This window comes from Dermacentor variabilis, unplaced genomic scaffold (assembly GCF_050947875.1).
Source record: "Dermacentor variabilis isolate Ectoservices unplaced genomic scaffold, ASM5094787v1 scaffold_12, whole genome shotgun sequence".
Lineage (NCBI taxonomy): Eukaryota > Metazoa > Arthropoda > Arachnida > Ixodida > Ixodidae > Dermacentor > Dermacentor variabilis.
This window is the reverse complement of record NW_027460280.1, coordinates 28134432-28152198: the sequence shown is the minus strand read 5'-3', so window position 1 is coordinate 28152198 and position 17767 is coordinate 28134432. Positions and strand designations below refer to the sequence as shown.

Sequence of the window (17767 nt, the reverse complement as noted above, 5' to 3'; positions counted from 1 at the left end):
TATTGAAGAAAACACTAAAAGCAAGTATAGAAAAGGCTAAGACCACCCGAAATTCAACCATTTCACCAGAGCCAGACGAGCAAAAAAGAAGAAGAAGAAGAAGTATTTTAATGATTGGAAAATGTAGAGAGGTCGGGTCGAGCAAAAAAAAAAAAAAGCCATAACCGAATGCCGGAAGGCCTCCATCATCGTGGCTTCGCCTGCATCGAGCTCCTCGTGCACACAATGCATGTGGCGCTTTACGCGTGCACACACACGCGGTACAGTTCGTTCTCGACAACGTTACTAGATTGGTTGGTTCTCGATGACTATCTGCCCCTGAGTCAAGATAACATAGCGTATTGTAAATATGAATTCCAGCGCAAATATTGCGACAGTAGACGTCTACAAAGGTCTGCACCAGCGTTGGCCTTTTCGTGACAAGCACGTGAAGCGGGACAGATGCAACTGAAGGCAGCACTCGTGAGCCATAACGAGACGGTGAACACGACAAAACAATGCTTTTAGGATTATGTGTACCTTGCGCACCAGCCAACACGGGCCAAGCTGTATCAAAGAAGGGACTATGAGATACGATGACGGGACCAGCGCTGTCTTGTCAGTCGCCTTGCGCACACTGGTGAATTTTTCTGTTATCATTTATTGGCTCATTAAACAAAATTATTTCCCTAATTTCATTATTACTTGCATAATTGCGTAAGCCCGAATGTAAAATTGCGCATCGCATTCGAAAACATAATATTCAACAGTTTCCCCAGTTCGCTACTTTTTCCCCAGTTACTTTTTCCCCGTTTCAATTTAATGTGAGGAATTGACGTTTACTGTGTGATTTGGTCTCAAGATCATTTAGCACGGGAAAATAAAAATTATTCCGGTAAACGCAGGCTTCTGGTGAGCACATGATTATAAGCGCCTGTGTGTGTCTGTTTTCTCTTCTACGTCCTTGTGCTTTTCGCGCTACAAAAAAAAACTACTCTGCAATGTTGCGAGGAAATTGGGAGAATTTTCGCAAGTACCAAGAGTAAACAACGTGTCATCATTTAGTATACTTTGGTGACGCCTCCAGGACACCAAACCAACAACAACAGGAGAACCAAAGTTGGAACGCATATTGGGTTGGGGGCTCACCGAGGACCCAACCCACGGACCACCTTGGTTCCAGCTTTGATCCCCCCGCTGCCCCTTGGGCGCCACCCGCTTTTTTATTCACCGTGTCATCCGAAGTAAAGAACGCACGTCAATATCTGTGTCTTGCGATTTTCTGTCAGATCTTGTTTATGTTGTCGTGTTATTTTTAAGTTGGTGAGAGGTGCATCAGCGTGCCTTCGTTCTCGCTTATCACGAATTAGTTGCATTTTCTAAGTAACCGGCTCCGATAATTTGTTGTCAACTTGTTGTTACATCATTTCTTATGTCGTTATGCATGTGTCTGGAGTTTAGAGAAATTTTGTGAAGCCCACAATATAATCACGGACTCCCGATATGGTTTTGAAATTTGCCCTGCATCATATATATATATATATATATATATATATATATATATATATATATATATATATATATATATATATATATATATATATATATTGTGTACGGGATAAGAGGTCATGCCTTGCTCCTCATTACGTGTTACTTGTCGTCACGGGCGCAGTACGTTCAAGTTAATCAATTTAAGTCGTGTTTACGTCGTGTTGTCTGCGGTGTGCCTCAAGGCAGTATCCTCGTGGCACTGCTTTTTAATATCTACGTTAACGGCATCGTAACCATTGACACAGTCGGCCGATTTATAATATACGTAGACGACACTATGTACATCTATTTCCAGTGAGAGCTATAATAACGTATTAACTCCAGCGAACCATTCACTGAAAAAAGCTAGAAAAATGGTCTAATGCCAGCTTGCTTTCTGTCAATGTAACGAAGTCTAAAGCTATCGTTCTTCATCCTAAAAATAAACCTATTAAGATCTTTGCAAATATTTTATATCCGTCAGATGCTATCGAGATAGTACCATCTTTTAAATCATTGGGGCATACGTTTCAGAAAACATGCAATACGATGACCACATCAACCATATCCTCTTAAAAACGTCCCGAGTAGTAGGCTTTCTGCTCCGCCACAGAAGCATTTTGCCCTACAAAGTAAAATCAATGGTGTATAACTCTCGTTTTTATTCCAAAGAATAATAATATGTGGTTTCTATTGACGCAAGGACCAGATATGGCCAAAGAGCGCCATGGCACATGGTGATGGTTTCTCCATGTAGTATTATAAATAGAGTGGACTATGAGTTATAAATGGTAGATGCAATGTGGCTGTGAAAAGGCCTAAAAGCAAGTCGTTGTAAATTGCGTAACATATATGGGTATTCCAATAATACTAATGACTAATGATGATATGAGTTATGTCTATAAAAGTACCGTTATGAATCGATGATATAATAAAACCTATACAATAGCACTAGTTTCTCAAGAGAGTCCTTCAAGTCAACGGCGGAGAGGCACGTACTGTAAAACCTTTTTTTGCAGTGGAGCTGCAGCCTGCAAGGCGAGGCTGCGCTACCGGTAACCTGCCCAAATGATTTGTGTGGTATTTATGTCTGCTAAAAACTTTAAGACTGTATTGAAATAAAAAAACGGCTCATGGCTCAGAACGAATGCTCGGCGAAGAGGAATATGCTCACAATATGCGGGATAAAAGCACTTTTCACGCTGGGCTTCTGTTTCTGGGCAATTTACAAGAACATGGACGACTGTAAGAATGTCGCTACACATATCGCATTTTGGAGGATCACTTCTAGTAAGGGGGTAAGAGTGCGTTCCATAGGTATGTCCTATACTTAGCCTAAAATAAGTACTTCCTTGTGTATTGCTGTTTACTCGGATATCCATTTCTCTATTCTTGGTTTGATCATGTCTAGCTTGTTTGACACTTCATTGCTCCACTGCCTTTGCCAAGATTTCCGCAACGCTAAAGGAAGAGAAAAAGTGATGACAAGGTTTGCGTAGCACGCAAACAAGAAGAAAAAAATTACGTAACGACAACAGTTGCAAAGTTCAGATACAAATTTTCATCAAGTACAAAAAAAGAAGTCGTAATTTGTATTCAGTTATTTCTTCTACATTTGCACTTATGTTCGTTTCCGTGGGTTTCCCTTTGTACTCCTGTAGATCACGAGCATGTATTCGCAACTGTGAAAGGTCGTCGGCACGCCTGTAGGGCTTGCCTAGCCGAGTTCACGACCGTCCGCGCACGTGCGATTCCGGAACTACGAGGCCGGAACCATTTAGAAATGGTTCTTCTTGAGTTATCCATCGCGGATAAATCAAATAAGTTTTTAGGCACGTAGGGCCCTCTGCTGGGCTGTACTTGTCGGCGATAAGGTAGCCTCGCCGCCTACAGGATTATCTGACTGAGCTATGTGGAATGCTGGGTTGCCATGCATAGTCGGAAGTTCGAACCCTTCTATAGATTTTTTTTTTAATTTGACGATGGTGAGCTTGAAATTCACCTCCTCCAGCGCACTACATCTGCAGGCTTGGAGTGACGCCTGACACCGGCAAAAGATGCCGAGAGCGAGCGGGGATATACTAATCTAGGTGCAACCAAATTAGGAAGGCCCATTAAGCTTCAACAAGGATACTCCCTCTACAGAACAGGAATTGGCCTCCCGGTGCAGTATTCGGCCACTACCTCCCAAATTACTCCTTCAATAATCCCATGGTCATCAGTCCCCAGCAGCTGCGGAGCATCTGACCAAGGCGGCGGTCAGACCTGTAACACAGCAGAGGGTGTTAAGAATCTCTGGGTCCGGACAGGCCGCCAATGGAAACTGACGCTAGCAACCTTTAACAGGCGAACTCTGTCGAGTGAGGCTTGCTTAGCAAGACTCTTTGAGGAACTATCAGATATTGAAATTTGGGATATCATTGGCCTTAGCGACATTAGAAGAATTGGTGAGGCTTATACAGTGCTGACTAACGGCCATGTTCTCTGCTCTAGAGGTCTCCCAGATAAGAAGCAATACGGGGCAGGATTCCTAATCCATAACCATATAGCGGGCAACATTGACGAATTCTACAGCATTAATGAGAGGGTAGCTGTAGTCGTAATCAAACTTAGGAAGAGGTATAGATTAAAGGTAGTACAAGCCTACGGTCCAACATCCAGTCACGATGATGAGGAAGTAGGTTAGATTTATGAAGGTGTTGAATTAGCGATGAGAAAAGTGCAAACTCAGTATACTGTAGTAATGGGCGACTTCAATGCAAAAGTCGGGAAAAAGGAGGCTGATGAACAAGCAACTGGCAACTACGGCGTCGATTCCAAGAACGCTAGAGGAGAGATGCTGGTAGAATTCGCAGAAAGGAATAAGCTTCGAATAATGAACACCATTTTCAGGAAGCATAGCAACAGAAAGTAGACTTGGAAACGGAAACAAGGACGAAAAACGGTACAAAACGATATTTTAGACCGGAACGAAAACATAACCGAAACGTTTTTTTTTATTTGTTTCGGAGTGAAACCGAAACATTTTTATCAGTTTTCGGTTGAATGGGAAAGTCGGCAATCCGAAACAATCGCCGTCAGGCAACGTCAGAATTAGCGCATATCTCAGCTAGGGTTGCGCATACGCGCGTACCTCAAGCAGGAAGTCCTGTCCCTTGGTCGCTCTTCACAACGGGGTTAACTTTAATTATAATAATTGAGGATTTGATTACATAATTAACACTAATTATCTAATTAGGCGGAATACAAACAATAATCTGAATGTCTCCAAGCGACAGCAAACAGCTTTACCTTGGTTCTGTCCAGCTAGGGGGTATTTGCATATTTTAAATGTTTGGCTCTAGTTAAGTGAAACACCCGGTATTTGTGCTACCCGATTCTGTTAGAATATGGGTATGAGCCACTGTACACCCCCCCCCCCCCCCGAACGGACCACTATGAGTTGTGTTCCACCTCTTTTATTATTTGGAGCAAAGTAGGGCGCGTCTGCCTGGTAGCAGATTTTTCGATTTCGGTCGGTCGCAAAAAGAAAATCGGAGACGAATGTAGTAACTCCACCGCTAAAGATAATCCTTCAGTCAACGTCGCCACGAATGTGCTTCGAGGCGAACGAGGAAGTTGCGCGTGAGGACAGTACCACGCGCACCGCCCACTCGCTCCTCGTGCCCGCCGTGGAAAGAGAACTGCAGGAACGTCAACATGCAGGACTCCACCGAAGCCCGCCGGGCGATACCGTCGACCTCTGCACCCGTAAGTTATGGGTGACACTACCCGACGGAACAGCCACTGGATGGCGGATTGTCGCTTTTCGGCCGATACCCCGTTAATCTGGGGCCATTCACGGCAACAGGCGTGTACTTTGAGGCCCATATAAATTCGAAAGTCCGTGCCCGACGGTCACGCCACCGTGCCAGGGATGCGTCCGAAGCGAAACCCCGTGGGCCACGCGGTGGCGTCCGAGGCCCGCAGCCGCGCGGCGCCGATCGATCAGTGAGTCACTGCGCGATGGCCGGAGCTAGCGGCGTGCTCGCTGCGAGCCGCGCGGCGCGGCGGCCCCTCGGACGGCAGCCGAGCCCATGAGCAGGTAGGCCCTGCCCGGCTTTTGCCGCGTCCTTAGTTGAGCCGCCGAGCCGTGCCCTGTCCCCTAGGTACGCGGGCTGCTCCGCAGGCGAGGCCGAAACGCGGCCGTTGATGCGGGCTCCGAGCCCCATCGGCTGCCTCTCTGGCGTCCGGCTGCGCTCAGTGTCGGAACGACGTCCACGCTCGCAGGCCATGCTTCAGCCCGACTCGATGAACGCGGAGACCGCCTCGCTGCCGGGCAGCCGCCGAAACCCGCTCGATGTCTTCACCAGCATGTTCAGGTGAGCCTTTCTTTGCTCGCCGGCCCACGCCGCAGCGCTGCGTCTCGGATTGTGCGCGCGCTGTCACAGTGAAGCGCGGATGTCCAGGCCGATCCTGCTCGGTCGCCCGTACACCTCCGGATCGTGCCGCATCCGATGGCGCGGTGTCGCTTTCAGCGACGGTCGCGGCATAGCTTACTGTCGAAAGGCGTGACACCAGGTGCCTCGGGGAAGAACACGCCCACACAAAATATTGTCACTGGCCCATCAACCCAACTGTTCGGTTGTCAGTGGGCTCAGCAATCCAACGTAAAATGAAGGGGTGAAATGTCGCGCTCGTAAACGACCTGACTTTTTTCTATCGAAGTATATAGGCTGGAACTTCCACGTCGACGTATACGTTTAGATAAAACGAGGTCCGACCTATAGATGTGGCAATATTTTAAGTTGCCTACATTAATGAATGATGGCTTTTAGCCAGCCAGCGCAGACAAGCACTCTAATTTTCAACGCGCCTGCTGTCGTCAACGGCGCTTTTTCCAGAAGAGACTAGATTAGTTGTTCAGTCAATGAGCAGAACACAACCATCCCGTACCTTATGACGCTTCGGTGTCGATACGATGAGTCTGCTCCTGCATTTCTATACGTAGCCGGTTACTGGCAAAATTTCCGTACCGATGACAGCCGAGGTTAAATATTGTCGTGCATGCGGCAACGGCCAGAATTTTCGCTTGTTGGCACAGTTTCGCTTACCTGTGTCTTGGGGCACGCAAGACTGTTCAAGTCTTTTGAGTCCTCATCAATCGATTGGCTTCTCTGTCAAGCAGAAACTGACTCTGTCGTGGGATGTCGCGCGTTTCATCGACCCTTATGAATGGCCGGAGTGATCAGCTGTGAATCTCACGTCGGACCTCGCGATGACTATGCCAACACGCGACTGTGCTGGATGTGTCAAAGAATACGAAAATATACTCGAATGGCAGTGCTGTACAAAGATGAATAGTTTGTTTTCTTTGCAGCAATTGCAATACGCGCTTGAAGGCGCATGTTGTAATTGCTAGATCGAAGTCAGCTATAGTATTCATGTCATGTTCATTTACTAGAATTCTGACCCGCAGACAGTTTGACATCTCTCTTCACAAACGTGCTAGGGAATTTATAGCGTTGCACTCATAAATACCAGAATCTTGAGGTACGTGGACGCGATAAAGCATGAAACAGCACTCTTACGAAGATTTCGTTCTATTCGAATTCATTCAATGCCATGTTCTTGCTGTGTCAGTTAACAGTCAATTATAAGAAATTATTCTGTATTGAAAACGATTGTTAAGAAAGGCATATTCTGCTAGTATCACATAACACATACAACTAACTGACTTTGACGCAACTTAATAACGATTTGGAAAGTTCCATTGATGACTGTTCATGCATCGAGTGGTGATGTTTAAATCAAAACGCTTTCAACGGACTTGACACCACAAAGTATCATTATACTCCTATACTGAAATTAACCCACACAAGCGTTGGTTTCATCTATGATTGGCACTATGATAGTTTTTGTACTGGACGACTTCCATTGCAAATACTTTACTATCGGCGGCTCAGTACGGGGCAAGTTGTAAAATGCATGTATATTTATATCAGTTTAGGTTCTTACTTTGATACTTTGTACAGATTATGTTTGTTTTGTTTGTTCTCCACCTGAATGGTTATGACGTGTATAACACAATCTCATGACTGGCGATGATGATACAGAGCCCTTGTGAGTGAGAGCACCTATTGTTGTCTTCTTGTCTCCATAATATGTAGCGCTCCTTTTTTTAAATTTAAAACAAAGATATATCCCGGCAAGCTTTCCCATCATTTAGATTTGTTGACATTGCCGCTGCAACGAAATATAATAGAACGAATGTGTTTTTATTAATATTTTATGCTTTTCTTCCACTACAGTGTGACCTTGTAATGACTAAGAATAACATGATCGCTATAACAATCGGTCATTGTACTTGGTGGCATCTCGCTGTGAATATTGAGACCTCTGCTTCGCGAGTTTTTATGGCAGCATGTGATTTTGATTTCATATGAACTATAGAACGAATGCTTAACATCAAATCCGTGTCAATGTCGGCAAACGAGGAAGGGCAATGTATACAGTCATATCTGAAAATGATGATATGACCCGCTTGAGAAGTTCTGAATGGCATGCACATTTTAATAGTGCGAGCTCAAAGAAAATAAAAAAAGCAATTACCTTGCACGACCCCGATTCTTGAAACTTCTGGGAAAATGAAAGGTTGTGCAGAGGACTTCCACTTGTGTCTATATAGATTCGGCACATTGTTGCAAGGTTTGTGTCCATGATCGCCACGCTCGAACAGAAGGCATAATTTATCGCACTGTGCCAAGACGTTCGCTGCCGATGTTGAATGACGCAAATTTCGTGCAGAAGGTCGTCACTGGGGATGGCACATGAGTCTGTACGAGTACGCGTCTGCAGAAGACTTCGCGAAGCTAGAGCCCAGAATCCCCAAGATGAGTAGCGGTAGGATGCATGTACCCGGCACGTGTCGAGAATAGCGATTATTTCGCGGTGCTTATCGGAGGAGTGAAAGGTACAGTTTGCTGATGCACAAGGGGAACAAGTCGGCGATGTTGGTGTTTTGTTGTACCGCTGTTCGGGAAGTTATTTTATTGCGCGTATCCGGTTTTCCCGGTCACATTCCCGGGATTTATAGTGAAAATTATGTGAGAAGAGCCACGCATTACCCTATTCGTAACCTTGCGTTGGTGACGCGGGTAAGTTAACATCGTACAGCACTGGGCGAGTAAGCTCATGGTCGATTGTGCTATCCTTTTTATTTACGCGTTATTCCTAGGTAACGTGGGTATTTTTTGCCGCCAGATGCGTGCTGCAAGGCTTAATTAAAGTCAGGAAGGGGGGGGGGGGGTGGGACGCCGGTATTAAGGTGTATTTTGTTTGTCCAAAATATCATTTTTTTATTTTACATTCTTTTGATAGCGCATGTCTTTAACTTTCAAAAACCTATACCGCTTGGGTATACGCGACTTCTAAAACACTCATTTTAGTTGTCGCGCCGACCAAAAAGTGGGCATGCCCCATGGTCGAGACTCAATTTAGTATGAAGCTTTCGTGAGATAAAAACAACTTGTGTTGGACAGAAGTTTCAGTTTTGCGACATTCTTTTTTTCTGTGTAGTACATCTTACAGTCATTAGGGAGGTATAGTTCTCGTGTTCTCTCTCTCTCTTTCTTGTGAATGGCGACGCGCGCTCTTCGGAGAGTATGTCGCGTCTGTGAAAGAGTTGTTTCGCGCATTTTACAGTGTTTTTGATGGGGAGAATGCAAATACTAACGCGAAAACAAACGTTAGATGGCGACCGCTACAGTGCAAGCGTGCGAAAGCCTGTAGCGGCCACTCCTGGACATTTGTTTGTTTCATTGTGCACGCTATCGATGGACTTGCGGCGGGTAAAAAAAGCCACATCAAAGTGAAAGCCTAAGCAAAGCAGCTATGAAAGGACTGCACAAAGAGAAAGGAAGACTACAATAGTAGTGATCACGAAAAAGACTGTAATGCTCGGCTGCTTTGATAAATCAAGCATTCTAGCACCACTTTATTTGCATGTTTCTCAGAACGTCATTTTAGGGCGTTTATAAAAGAAACTGCTGGGTGTATGTAAACTTCGTGCACATATTAGTTAGTGCCACGTATCAGTTTGGAACAAGAATCAATATCCACAAGCTAATGGCAGTTTCGCAAAGAAAAAAAGCATGTCGTAGTCGCCGTTGCACTACGTAAAAACAAAAACAATAATTTGCCTTTACTTACTTACGTATCTACATAGTTTAGTTACAGCCGTGTAGGGTGCGGCTGTCCTTTCATCTGGAAAATGTGAAAGCTCGGAAAATAGTTATAAAAATGACATTATGAAAAAATAACCTACAGCGAAGATACGTTAAAAAGGGATTTTTCAGCTTTATAGACAGCCCAATTATAACTGATACCATAGGAAGACATTAAAAAGCACAACTATGTTGATGGCTCTTCTGATTGCAATTGTAACTATAACCATTTTTCAAAGCCTCACCCCACCTGAAGCACCGGTGTGCTGTGCGACACCAGCGCAAACTTCCGCACTCTACAGTGCCCTCGGTATTTCCAGCCAGCCCAAAGTGCAGACTATGCTCAAAACTTTTCAAGTGCAAAGCACTCGTGATAAACTGAGTCCTTTCACACTGTCACGTTCGACCTTCGGTTGGGATCTTCTGTTGAAAGAGCAGCCGGTACCTCCAGAAACTGGCTAACTGGCCTCTGGTTAAAGGGCAAGGGTAAAATGTAAAGAAATACTCTTTTCATAGTCGGCACAAGCCGCAACTTGAGTTAACCTTGCGCTGCAACTGGTGCCGATTATGTTTCATAACAAGTCAGCGTGCATCTAAGCGGCATAGACGAGAAAGAGTACTCAATAGCGCAAAAGTGACATTTGTCTCAACTTTTCGTTGCCGGGATATTCGGCTGAGCTCACTAAGCGTCGACAGCATAGGATCAGAAGTCAATACATATGTGAAGCAAAACGACCGGGCAAAAAAAGAAGAAACAGCTTTTTAAAGGTTATATTCTCAAACTGCTATGAATAAAGCTTGGTTTCTGTAAGCACACTTACTGCGCCTTCTTGGGAGCTGCGCGGGGCGCTATATACTTATAAGGCGACGGCCCACAATGTATCCGTTGCTCCGTGCATCTCGTTATAAAGGCGCTCGGCTGTAAGGGTTGCCATGCCTTTCTCCAGTACCTGGGACAAAAATACTTGAGGTTTTCTCATACACCTGCGGAGCAGTGTGCAGCATGCGTATGTAGCCTTGTAAGGCCGTGATGGGCGAGAAAACGCGAACACTGCGCGTAAGCCCCATCTACACCGTCCGTGGAGGTCTCGCACGGAGCCAGCAAGACAGACGTGGAAGCGCACGGGTGCGGACAACACCGGACGACCCAGTCGGCAGAACGTTAATTGAGCCGGCGGCCAGAGAGGTCACTGATGCTTATGTCCCAGCTAACGCGGGCCAAGCTGGCCAAGGGTCTTTTGTTAGCAGTCGCCTTGTGCACACTGTTGAATTTTCCTGTTACCATTGATTAGCTATGTGTACAAAATTAGTTGCCTAATTTTATAATTCCCTGCAGAATTGCGCAAGCTCGAATGTCGAATGGTGCATCGCATTCAAAAGCTCGTATTCAACAGTTTCCAGCTCGCCATATCTTCCCGTTATTGTTTCTGCGTTTCAAAGTAGTGGCACAAAACGCGAGAAAGAATGCGAAGTGAATGCGGGCCTGCGCCTTTTTCGCGCTCGACAGCAGCGCTCTCAAAAGTGGTTTCAAATAATCAACACTTCTCAATGGATGAATTGGCGACCACAAAATTACTGCAGAAACTCGCTTGTCACATAGTGTATAAGCATTATTAACCCTTAATAATATTTGATTAGCCTTAATTTAACATTAGTTACTATTGGTTGGGATCAATAATTTATTCTAAATTAACTTTAATTAGCCTCACATTTCTTAATTACCGTCATGAGTGAAGTAAGCGTATGTTGCGTGATATGCGAGTTGCTGTAGAAAGGAAAAGGTAGACCACGGACACCGGCTTATGGCACGAAAGAACGGCATAATGAAGAAGACGACCAACATCCTGGTGTGGCACGAGCGAGCAGAGACGCAAAATAACAAGAACGCTACAGCCAATTAGAGACTGACACAGTCTCTGACAAAGGAAGAGAAGAAAGAATTGGAATAGGGGGAGCGCGAGACCAACGCCTCTTACGCTAACCTAACCTAACGTTAACCTAACCGAACGTGGCCAAGACGAAAAGACAATAATCATCACGGCGTAACCGCTGTAAGAATACGCCGCGCCACCCTAACCCCCTTTACGCTAATCTAACCTAAAGTAACCTACACCTAACCTAAACCTAAGCTAACCTAACCTAACGTGGGCGAGATGCAAAGCCAACAATCCTCACGGCGTGACATCAGGCAGTGGCGTTCAACCGCGGTTGCTAAGGCGTTGTGCGTTTATTTCACTCGCAGGAGACCACTCATGAAAAGTCGCGCACTGCACCATACGAAAAGCCTGCCAAGAGCGAAGACACTGCACCAGGAGAGCAGGCCGGGGCCGCGGGGCATGGCGTTTCTCACGGCGCTGAACGTTTCTGCGCAGGCGCGAGTTAGAGCAGGTGCGAGAGAGAAAATGTGGGGGCCTTTGCTCCTTGAATATGTGAATCGGCCTAGGCACTACGGAGGAGGTTTCTTAACGCGTGTTACATGCGTTTGTCCCCTAGGCATGTCGGCAATGCGGAGTGCGGTCCAGTTTACGCTCCGCCGCAAGCTACCCACGCGGTGAGGCAGTGGACACGGACGCCCCATTTGGTGATCGCTGTATCTGAAAGGGCAAGGTTCTGACTGGTGTTGAATAAGTCGCGGGTCGCTTTTTTAGTCGCGATGATAGATTGCATTTTTTACAAGCACTGCTCCAGGAGGGCACATGTAACCGGCAAACGGAGGCCTCAGGAGAGCACCTGAGGTTATATTAAAGCAGGCGGCGCAGGATCTCCAGGGCACCCAAGCGGTAGCGGGGGATCAAAGCTCGAAGCAGGGTGGCCCGTGGGTTGGCGCCGCGGAGGCCGAAGCGTGCCAGGGGGCGTTCACATAAAATAAATTGCCTGTCCGCAATATATAGCGGGCAGCTAATCTTATACTCCCCTGGGACGCGCAGGCCTCGGCGAGCCCCAACCCACGGACCAGTTCGGGTTCTAGCTTTGATGTCCCCGTTGCCACTTTAGTGTCCTGGAGGCGCCGACAATAATGCGAAATAATGCCACGTTGTTTTAATTAGTAAAAAGCACGCTAGCCCCCAGATTTTCTCTCTCGCACTCGCTCTTACTCGCACCTGCGCAGAAATGTCGGGCGCTTCCGGAAGTGCCACGCCCCACTGTACTTACTAACAATTGTAAAAATGCTTCCGGGCGGTGCTGCTTGCCGCGCGCCTGCTTGGTTTCTTGCAACGCTACCAGATGGCGCTCGCCTCCGCGCATACGCCGGCCGGGATGCGTAGTTTGTGCGTATGGCACGTTCTGTGCTTGTTTTCCTATGCCACAAAAACGCAGGTGCTGGGCTGACAGTGTAAACATTACAATCGTCCATAGCCTGAAGAGAGCGCTTGGAGCTGGCGTCTCTTCAGCGTGCTGGCCACGTATGCAGTAGGATCACGTAAACACGCGCCAGCAAAATGGCTCCAAAGCGTTCACTCAGCGTCGAGGGCACCTAGGCCCGAAAGAAGCGTCGCGCGCAGAACAGGAGCGTCTTCGCTACGCAGTAAAACGTGGTGCAGACCGCGAATGCGTGTATACAATGTATACATACAGTTATATTAATTCAATTACGTACAGCACCACAATTCAATCAATATCTAACACTTCTGCCCCGATGCGATCTGCCATGTGAGGTAATAATGCTCAACACTCAGACATTATGAACCATGACGCACAACAGCGCCTCAAGCAAACACGTCTCCCTGTGTGGTCTACTCTGACAAACAGCACAAACAGCAGAGGTGCACGCAAGGTAACCCGTAACATTAACTCACCAATCTCGTGTTGGACTAAACGCTGAAGAAATTGCATATTCGCCACCAACATCACCGCTAATTATGGTCAATCAAAGCAAACAGCATACAAAGCTTCGCTTACAGCGATTCCCACAGTGCGTGGGTGTCGCCTTTTATTTTTTCTAACGCCCCGCTGCGCGCCGCGTTCGCTCTCATCTTTCGCTGTTCTCGTTAATACCCCGCATCATCCGTCTTCCCCTTGGGGAGAGACGACCTCCACTGGCGCGAGGAATCGCTCGATCGCGCGGCGACAGATTCGGGTTCCGCCAGCAGAAAAGGGGGAAGGCCCCGCAGGGAGTCGCCGCGGTGCGCACACCATTGATTGGCTTGTCACGGCCGGTCTTCTCTGCGACAGTCCGAGCAAGGACAGGCGCGACTGCTTCGCTTCCCTTCGCCACGTGTCCTTGGCGTTCGCGCACAGCACACGTATCGAGACCACCCCGGTACCAAGCTCGCCGGCCTGCGAGTACCTTGCATCTTAAATCGGGGTCACTCCTGAAGGACCGATGAGCTTCGATTCCAAAATTCAAGTCAAATCGCAGTCGCGTATACCTTCTGGAACTCATTCTTTTCTACATTATGGATAGATATATTTTATTTCAAACAAAGTACAGAAATGAGAGAGGACGGAAGGGAAAAAGCTGCCGAATGCAGCTTGAGGATCCCCTACGCCCTACAGAGCAGCAGTGTGGTGAAAAACAAAGGCAATACGACAGGTTGTAAAGTATACACAGAAACAGAATTAAAAATCAATATACTTGTAATCTATTGCATAATTGTAATTTTACACGTAATCTATTACATTGTCACGATTTCACAGAATTAACGCAATTACACAATTTCTTCGCCAATTCCCATTACACAATTCTAACGCCAACGTAGACAAAGATACAGATAAATAGAATTCATTCAAGTACCCTACAATGCATTGTCATACAGTTACACAGGTGAGCTATTCGTTCGAAGGCTCGAAACGATTTATGAATTGTATGAAAGCTTGTGTAGAAAGCAACCTAAGAGAAAAACGATTATCTTCGAGAACATTTAGTTATCTAGGCAGATTGTACGATAAAGATTGTATGCGGTATTTGGTGCGACTTAACGGTAGGGCCCATGATATAGAGTGACGTACATCATATGTAGGTTCATGACGTACTAGCTAAAACATTGTTAGCATAAGATTATTGTTCGTTGCTACAGCAGTTTTGTAAATGCAAATCAGTTTGAACACATACAAGGTAGTTATTCTTAAAATATTGAACTGCCTGAAATATTCTCTGGTGCGAGCATTCCACGGTATATTAGCTATCAGTCTTATCGCGTGCTTTTGTGCAATAAGAAGGCGCTGTTTATTCTGTTGTGTCGTTGTACCCCAAACTGTGCGGCAATAAGTAATCACTGGCGCTATATATGAATTATAAATGAGGAGTTTAACCTGTGCGGGAAGGGTTAACCTATGTTTACATAACACGCCATTTAACCTGTTCATTTTAGCACGAATATTTTCAATTTGTAGGTCCCAATTGAGTGTCTCAGAGAATATAACACCAAGAGATTTTATACTGGATACAATATCAATCTTGTCATTACCTAATAATAGTTCGATATCACCAATTACTACTTTATTTTTTGTTCTATATATCGCAGCCTTTGTTTTATTCGTATTAACTTACAAGAAATGTTAAAAGAAATGGCCCGAGTTCAGTGACTTCATGACGTAGGAGTGTTCGGTACAGTTAAGGTCAGGGATCGCGTGCACTTTCATCACGTTAACTTTGGTGCAGGCGTGATGTACATCTATATTGTTGCTTCTAACCCGACACGATGCGTCACGTTACGTTTACGTGAATAAATGCACAAACGATGTTAACTTACAGGCTGTGGGCCAGGAGATATACACGAATAGAGTGGGTATACTTTGTGCTACGTGTGGGAATTTAAGCTATCTCAAGCACATGCAGATGAAACTTAAACGGTGTTCTCTATATACAGCGGCACTGCACGCGGGATTTACGGCACAGAATTCGCAGTCCGATTTACTTATCGCGCCAGTATGATTACCCGGATTTTCGAAATGTAGAAGGAAAAATTAGGTCAGTAGAGACACTTAAGACTGCTTACGTGTGGGAATGCGAAAGCATTATAGTCTCTCTGATGAAATGTTTTTTTTTTTTTCCGCGCGTTCCTTGTCCGCGCAAGCTCTCGCCTGCGTTCTAACTGCGCGCCTCGGTAAGGCCAAATGAAAACGCGCCACGCGTCTCAACGCGCTCGCTTGCCCGCGAGGAGTTCGTAACTCGAAGGAACGCTCAGCGCCGTTCGAATGGACATCAATGTTTCTTTTTTTCATACGCTCATTGTACACACTCGTGACGTGGCACCACCGCGTCCCCATTGGATGCGCCGTCACGCGCCCAACGACGCACGCACTAGGCGCGCCTTCAGCCAACCAGAAGAGTGCAGCAGCCGTGTTGTCGGGGAAGCGTGCTCGTCTCGGGCCCCGGAGGCCCGGGTTTGCTTCCCAGTAAAACCGAAATTTAAAATATTTTCTTTTCAAAAGAAATAATTTGCTTTGTTTACAAGAGCATCCCTTTTTTTTTTTTTTTTTTTGCTGACAGCTAGCCAAGCTAGCTTCTCTGCAGAGCGACCGGGTCAGACACAGCACGGGACATTTATTCAAATTGTTTTTTTACGGCCACACCTACGCATTCATACCACTTGGCTGTAGGGAACAGATTAACAGTAGCGATTAATCCAGACGCTGCACACCTCCTAGTTGGTGCATTTCTTATTTGGATGAATCTTTAGAAATAATTAACGTTCGGGCAGTGACTCAGCCTAGCAGACCCTTTGTTGCACACGAATGTTGCATAGGAATGGCACTGGCCACCGGGTGGCATTGTGGCCCAGGTGGACCTGATTCGCTCGGAGTGTGTGCCATTAAGGACAGCCGAAAGTCGAAGAAAACGGACCTTCCAGAAGAACGCAATAAGAATAGCCATTTTGTTCTCCCAGGTTCCACGCTACAAAGCACGAAAGCTTTTTTTTTTTTTTTGCATAACACAAAGTCATGCGCAAGCTTCTAGTTATGATGTCCAATTAATAAAAACTTCATAAAAGCGATGACTTAACAAATGAACACGATACTGCTATGTTTTAGCAAGAAAAAATAGAAAACATGACCCACTACAAACGGGCCCAACTGGGCTAGTGCAGAGTAGGGTATAACCCCAGGTCGACGCTTGGCCAGCGTCACGACTCGTTATATCGTCGTTTGCCGGCACTTTATTAAAGTTATTCCTATCCTATCCTGTAGAAAACATATTTCAAGAAGCACCACTGGAAAACCAGAACCGAAAGGAAATCTTGAGTTTTTCATTTCTGGCATCTGGAAGAGGACTATAAAACTAAGTCCTATGCGGCTTTAAAAAAACTGCGCTGCTGAAAAACCAGAACCGAAAGCAAATCTTGGGTTTTGTGTTTCTGCCATTTAGTGAGAGACTACAAAACTTGGTCCTATGCGGCTTAAAGAAACGAAGTGCGAAGCGAACCACGACCACCGGGACGCGGGACTATAGGTGCGCGCGATTCTACCACTCGGCCACGGCTTCCGAGGCTTCGCCAAGCTGTACGCTCATGTTTTATAGATACCACGTGAATTTTCACGACAGTGTTACAAAAATCGCTTTTGGGAACAGTGTTATGCCATGTGTGGAGAGTCGAGATAGGCATCAATCAAAAGCTGAGTCTCCGGACTACATACGCTGCACTCGGTATTACGATAGACGCCGTAGTTTTATCACAGGCATCGTTCTTGCCTCGAAAATTGAGTACAAATTTTCGTCGTTTCCATAGGCTTCCATTGCTAAATCTTCAACCGCTGTGGGAACAAAATTCTTACGTGCCATAGCATGATCACTGCATTTGGCTCGTGTGGATTGTCTTCCAGAACACGTCTGTCACCTGCCTTTTTCAATAATCGACCTGGAGCTTTTGTTATTCGCGAAAAACCCGCTCGTTCCATTGAAAACGCGCTAGCTTCGTGCCGGGCCCGCTTGGGGCGCTAGTTGGTACGTGTCCAGAAAAGCTGGATATGCTCGTTAGTCTATCTAGCGGGAGCGTCCAACTTTTCTGCTACGGAACCTATAAGGTTTCAAGCTTGGCCCTCTTTAAGTCAAACCCTGCTGTTTTCAGCCTCGTAGTCCAACTTGGTATAAATCCATACTTATCAAACACTCT

The 17767-nt window shown here is 46.0% G+C and overlaps 1 protein-coding gene across 3 annotated transcripts in view; it reads left to right on the top strand.

The window, feature by feature from the left end:
- Positions 1-17767, top strand: part of LOC142565787 (uncharacterized) — a 61674-nt gene that overhangs the window by 26207 nt on the left and 17700 nt on the right. The window contains exons 1-2 of one of the 3 annotated variants that reach the window (XM_075676320.1): positions 5182-5259; positions 5779-5870. The exons of 1 other annotated variant lie outside the window; for it this stretch is intronic. In XM_075676320.1, coding sequence (XP_075532435.1) covers positions 5209-5259; positions 5779-5870 — 143 coding nt within the window. In that variant the 5' untranslated portion in view covers positions 5182-5208. Of the gene's footprint in view, positions 1-5181; positions 5260-5524; positions 5871-17767 lie in introns of those variants that run through there. One more of the 3 variants, XM_075676319.1, reaches the window with a different exon arrangement.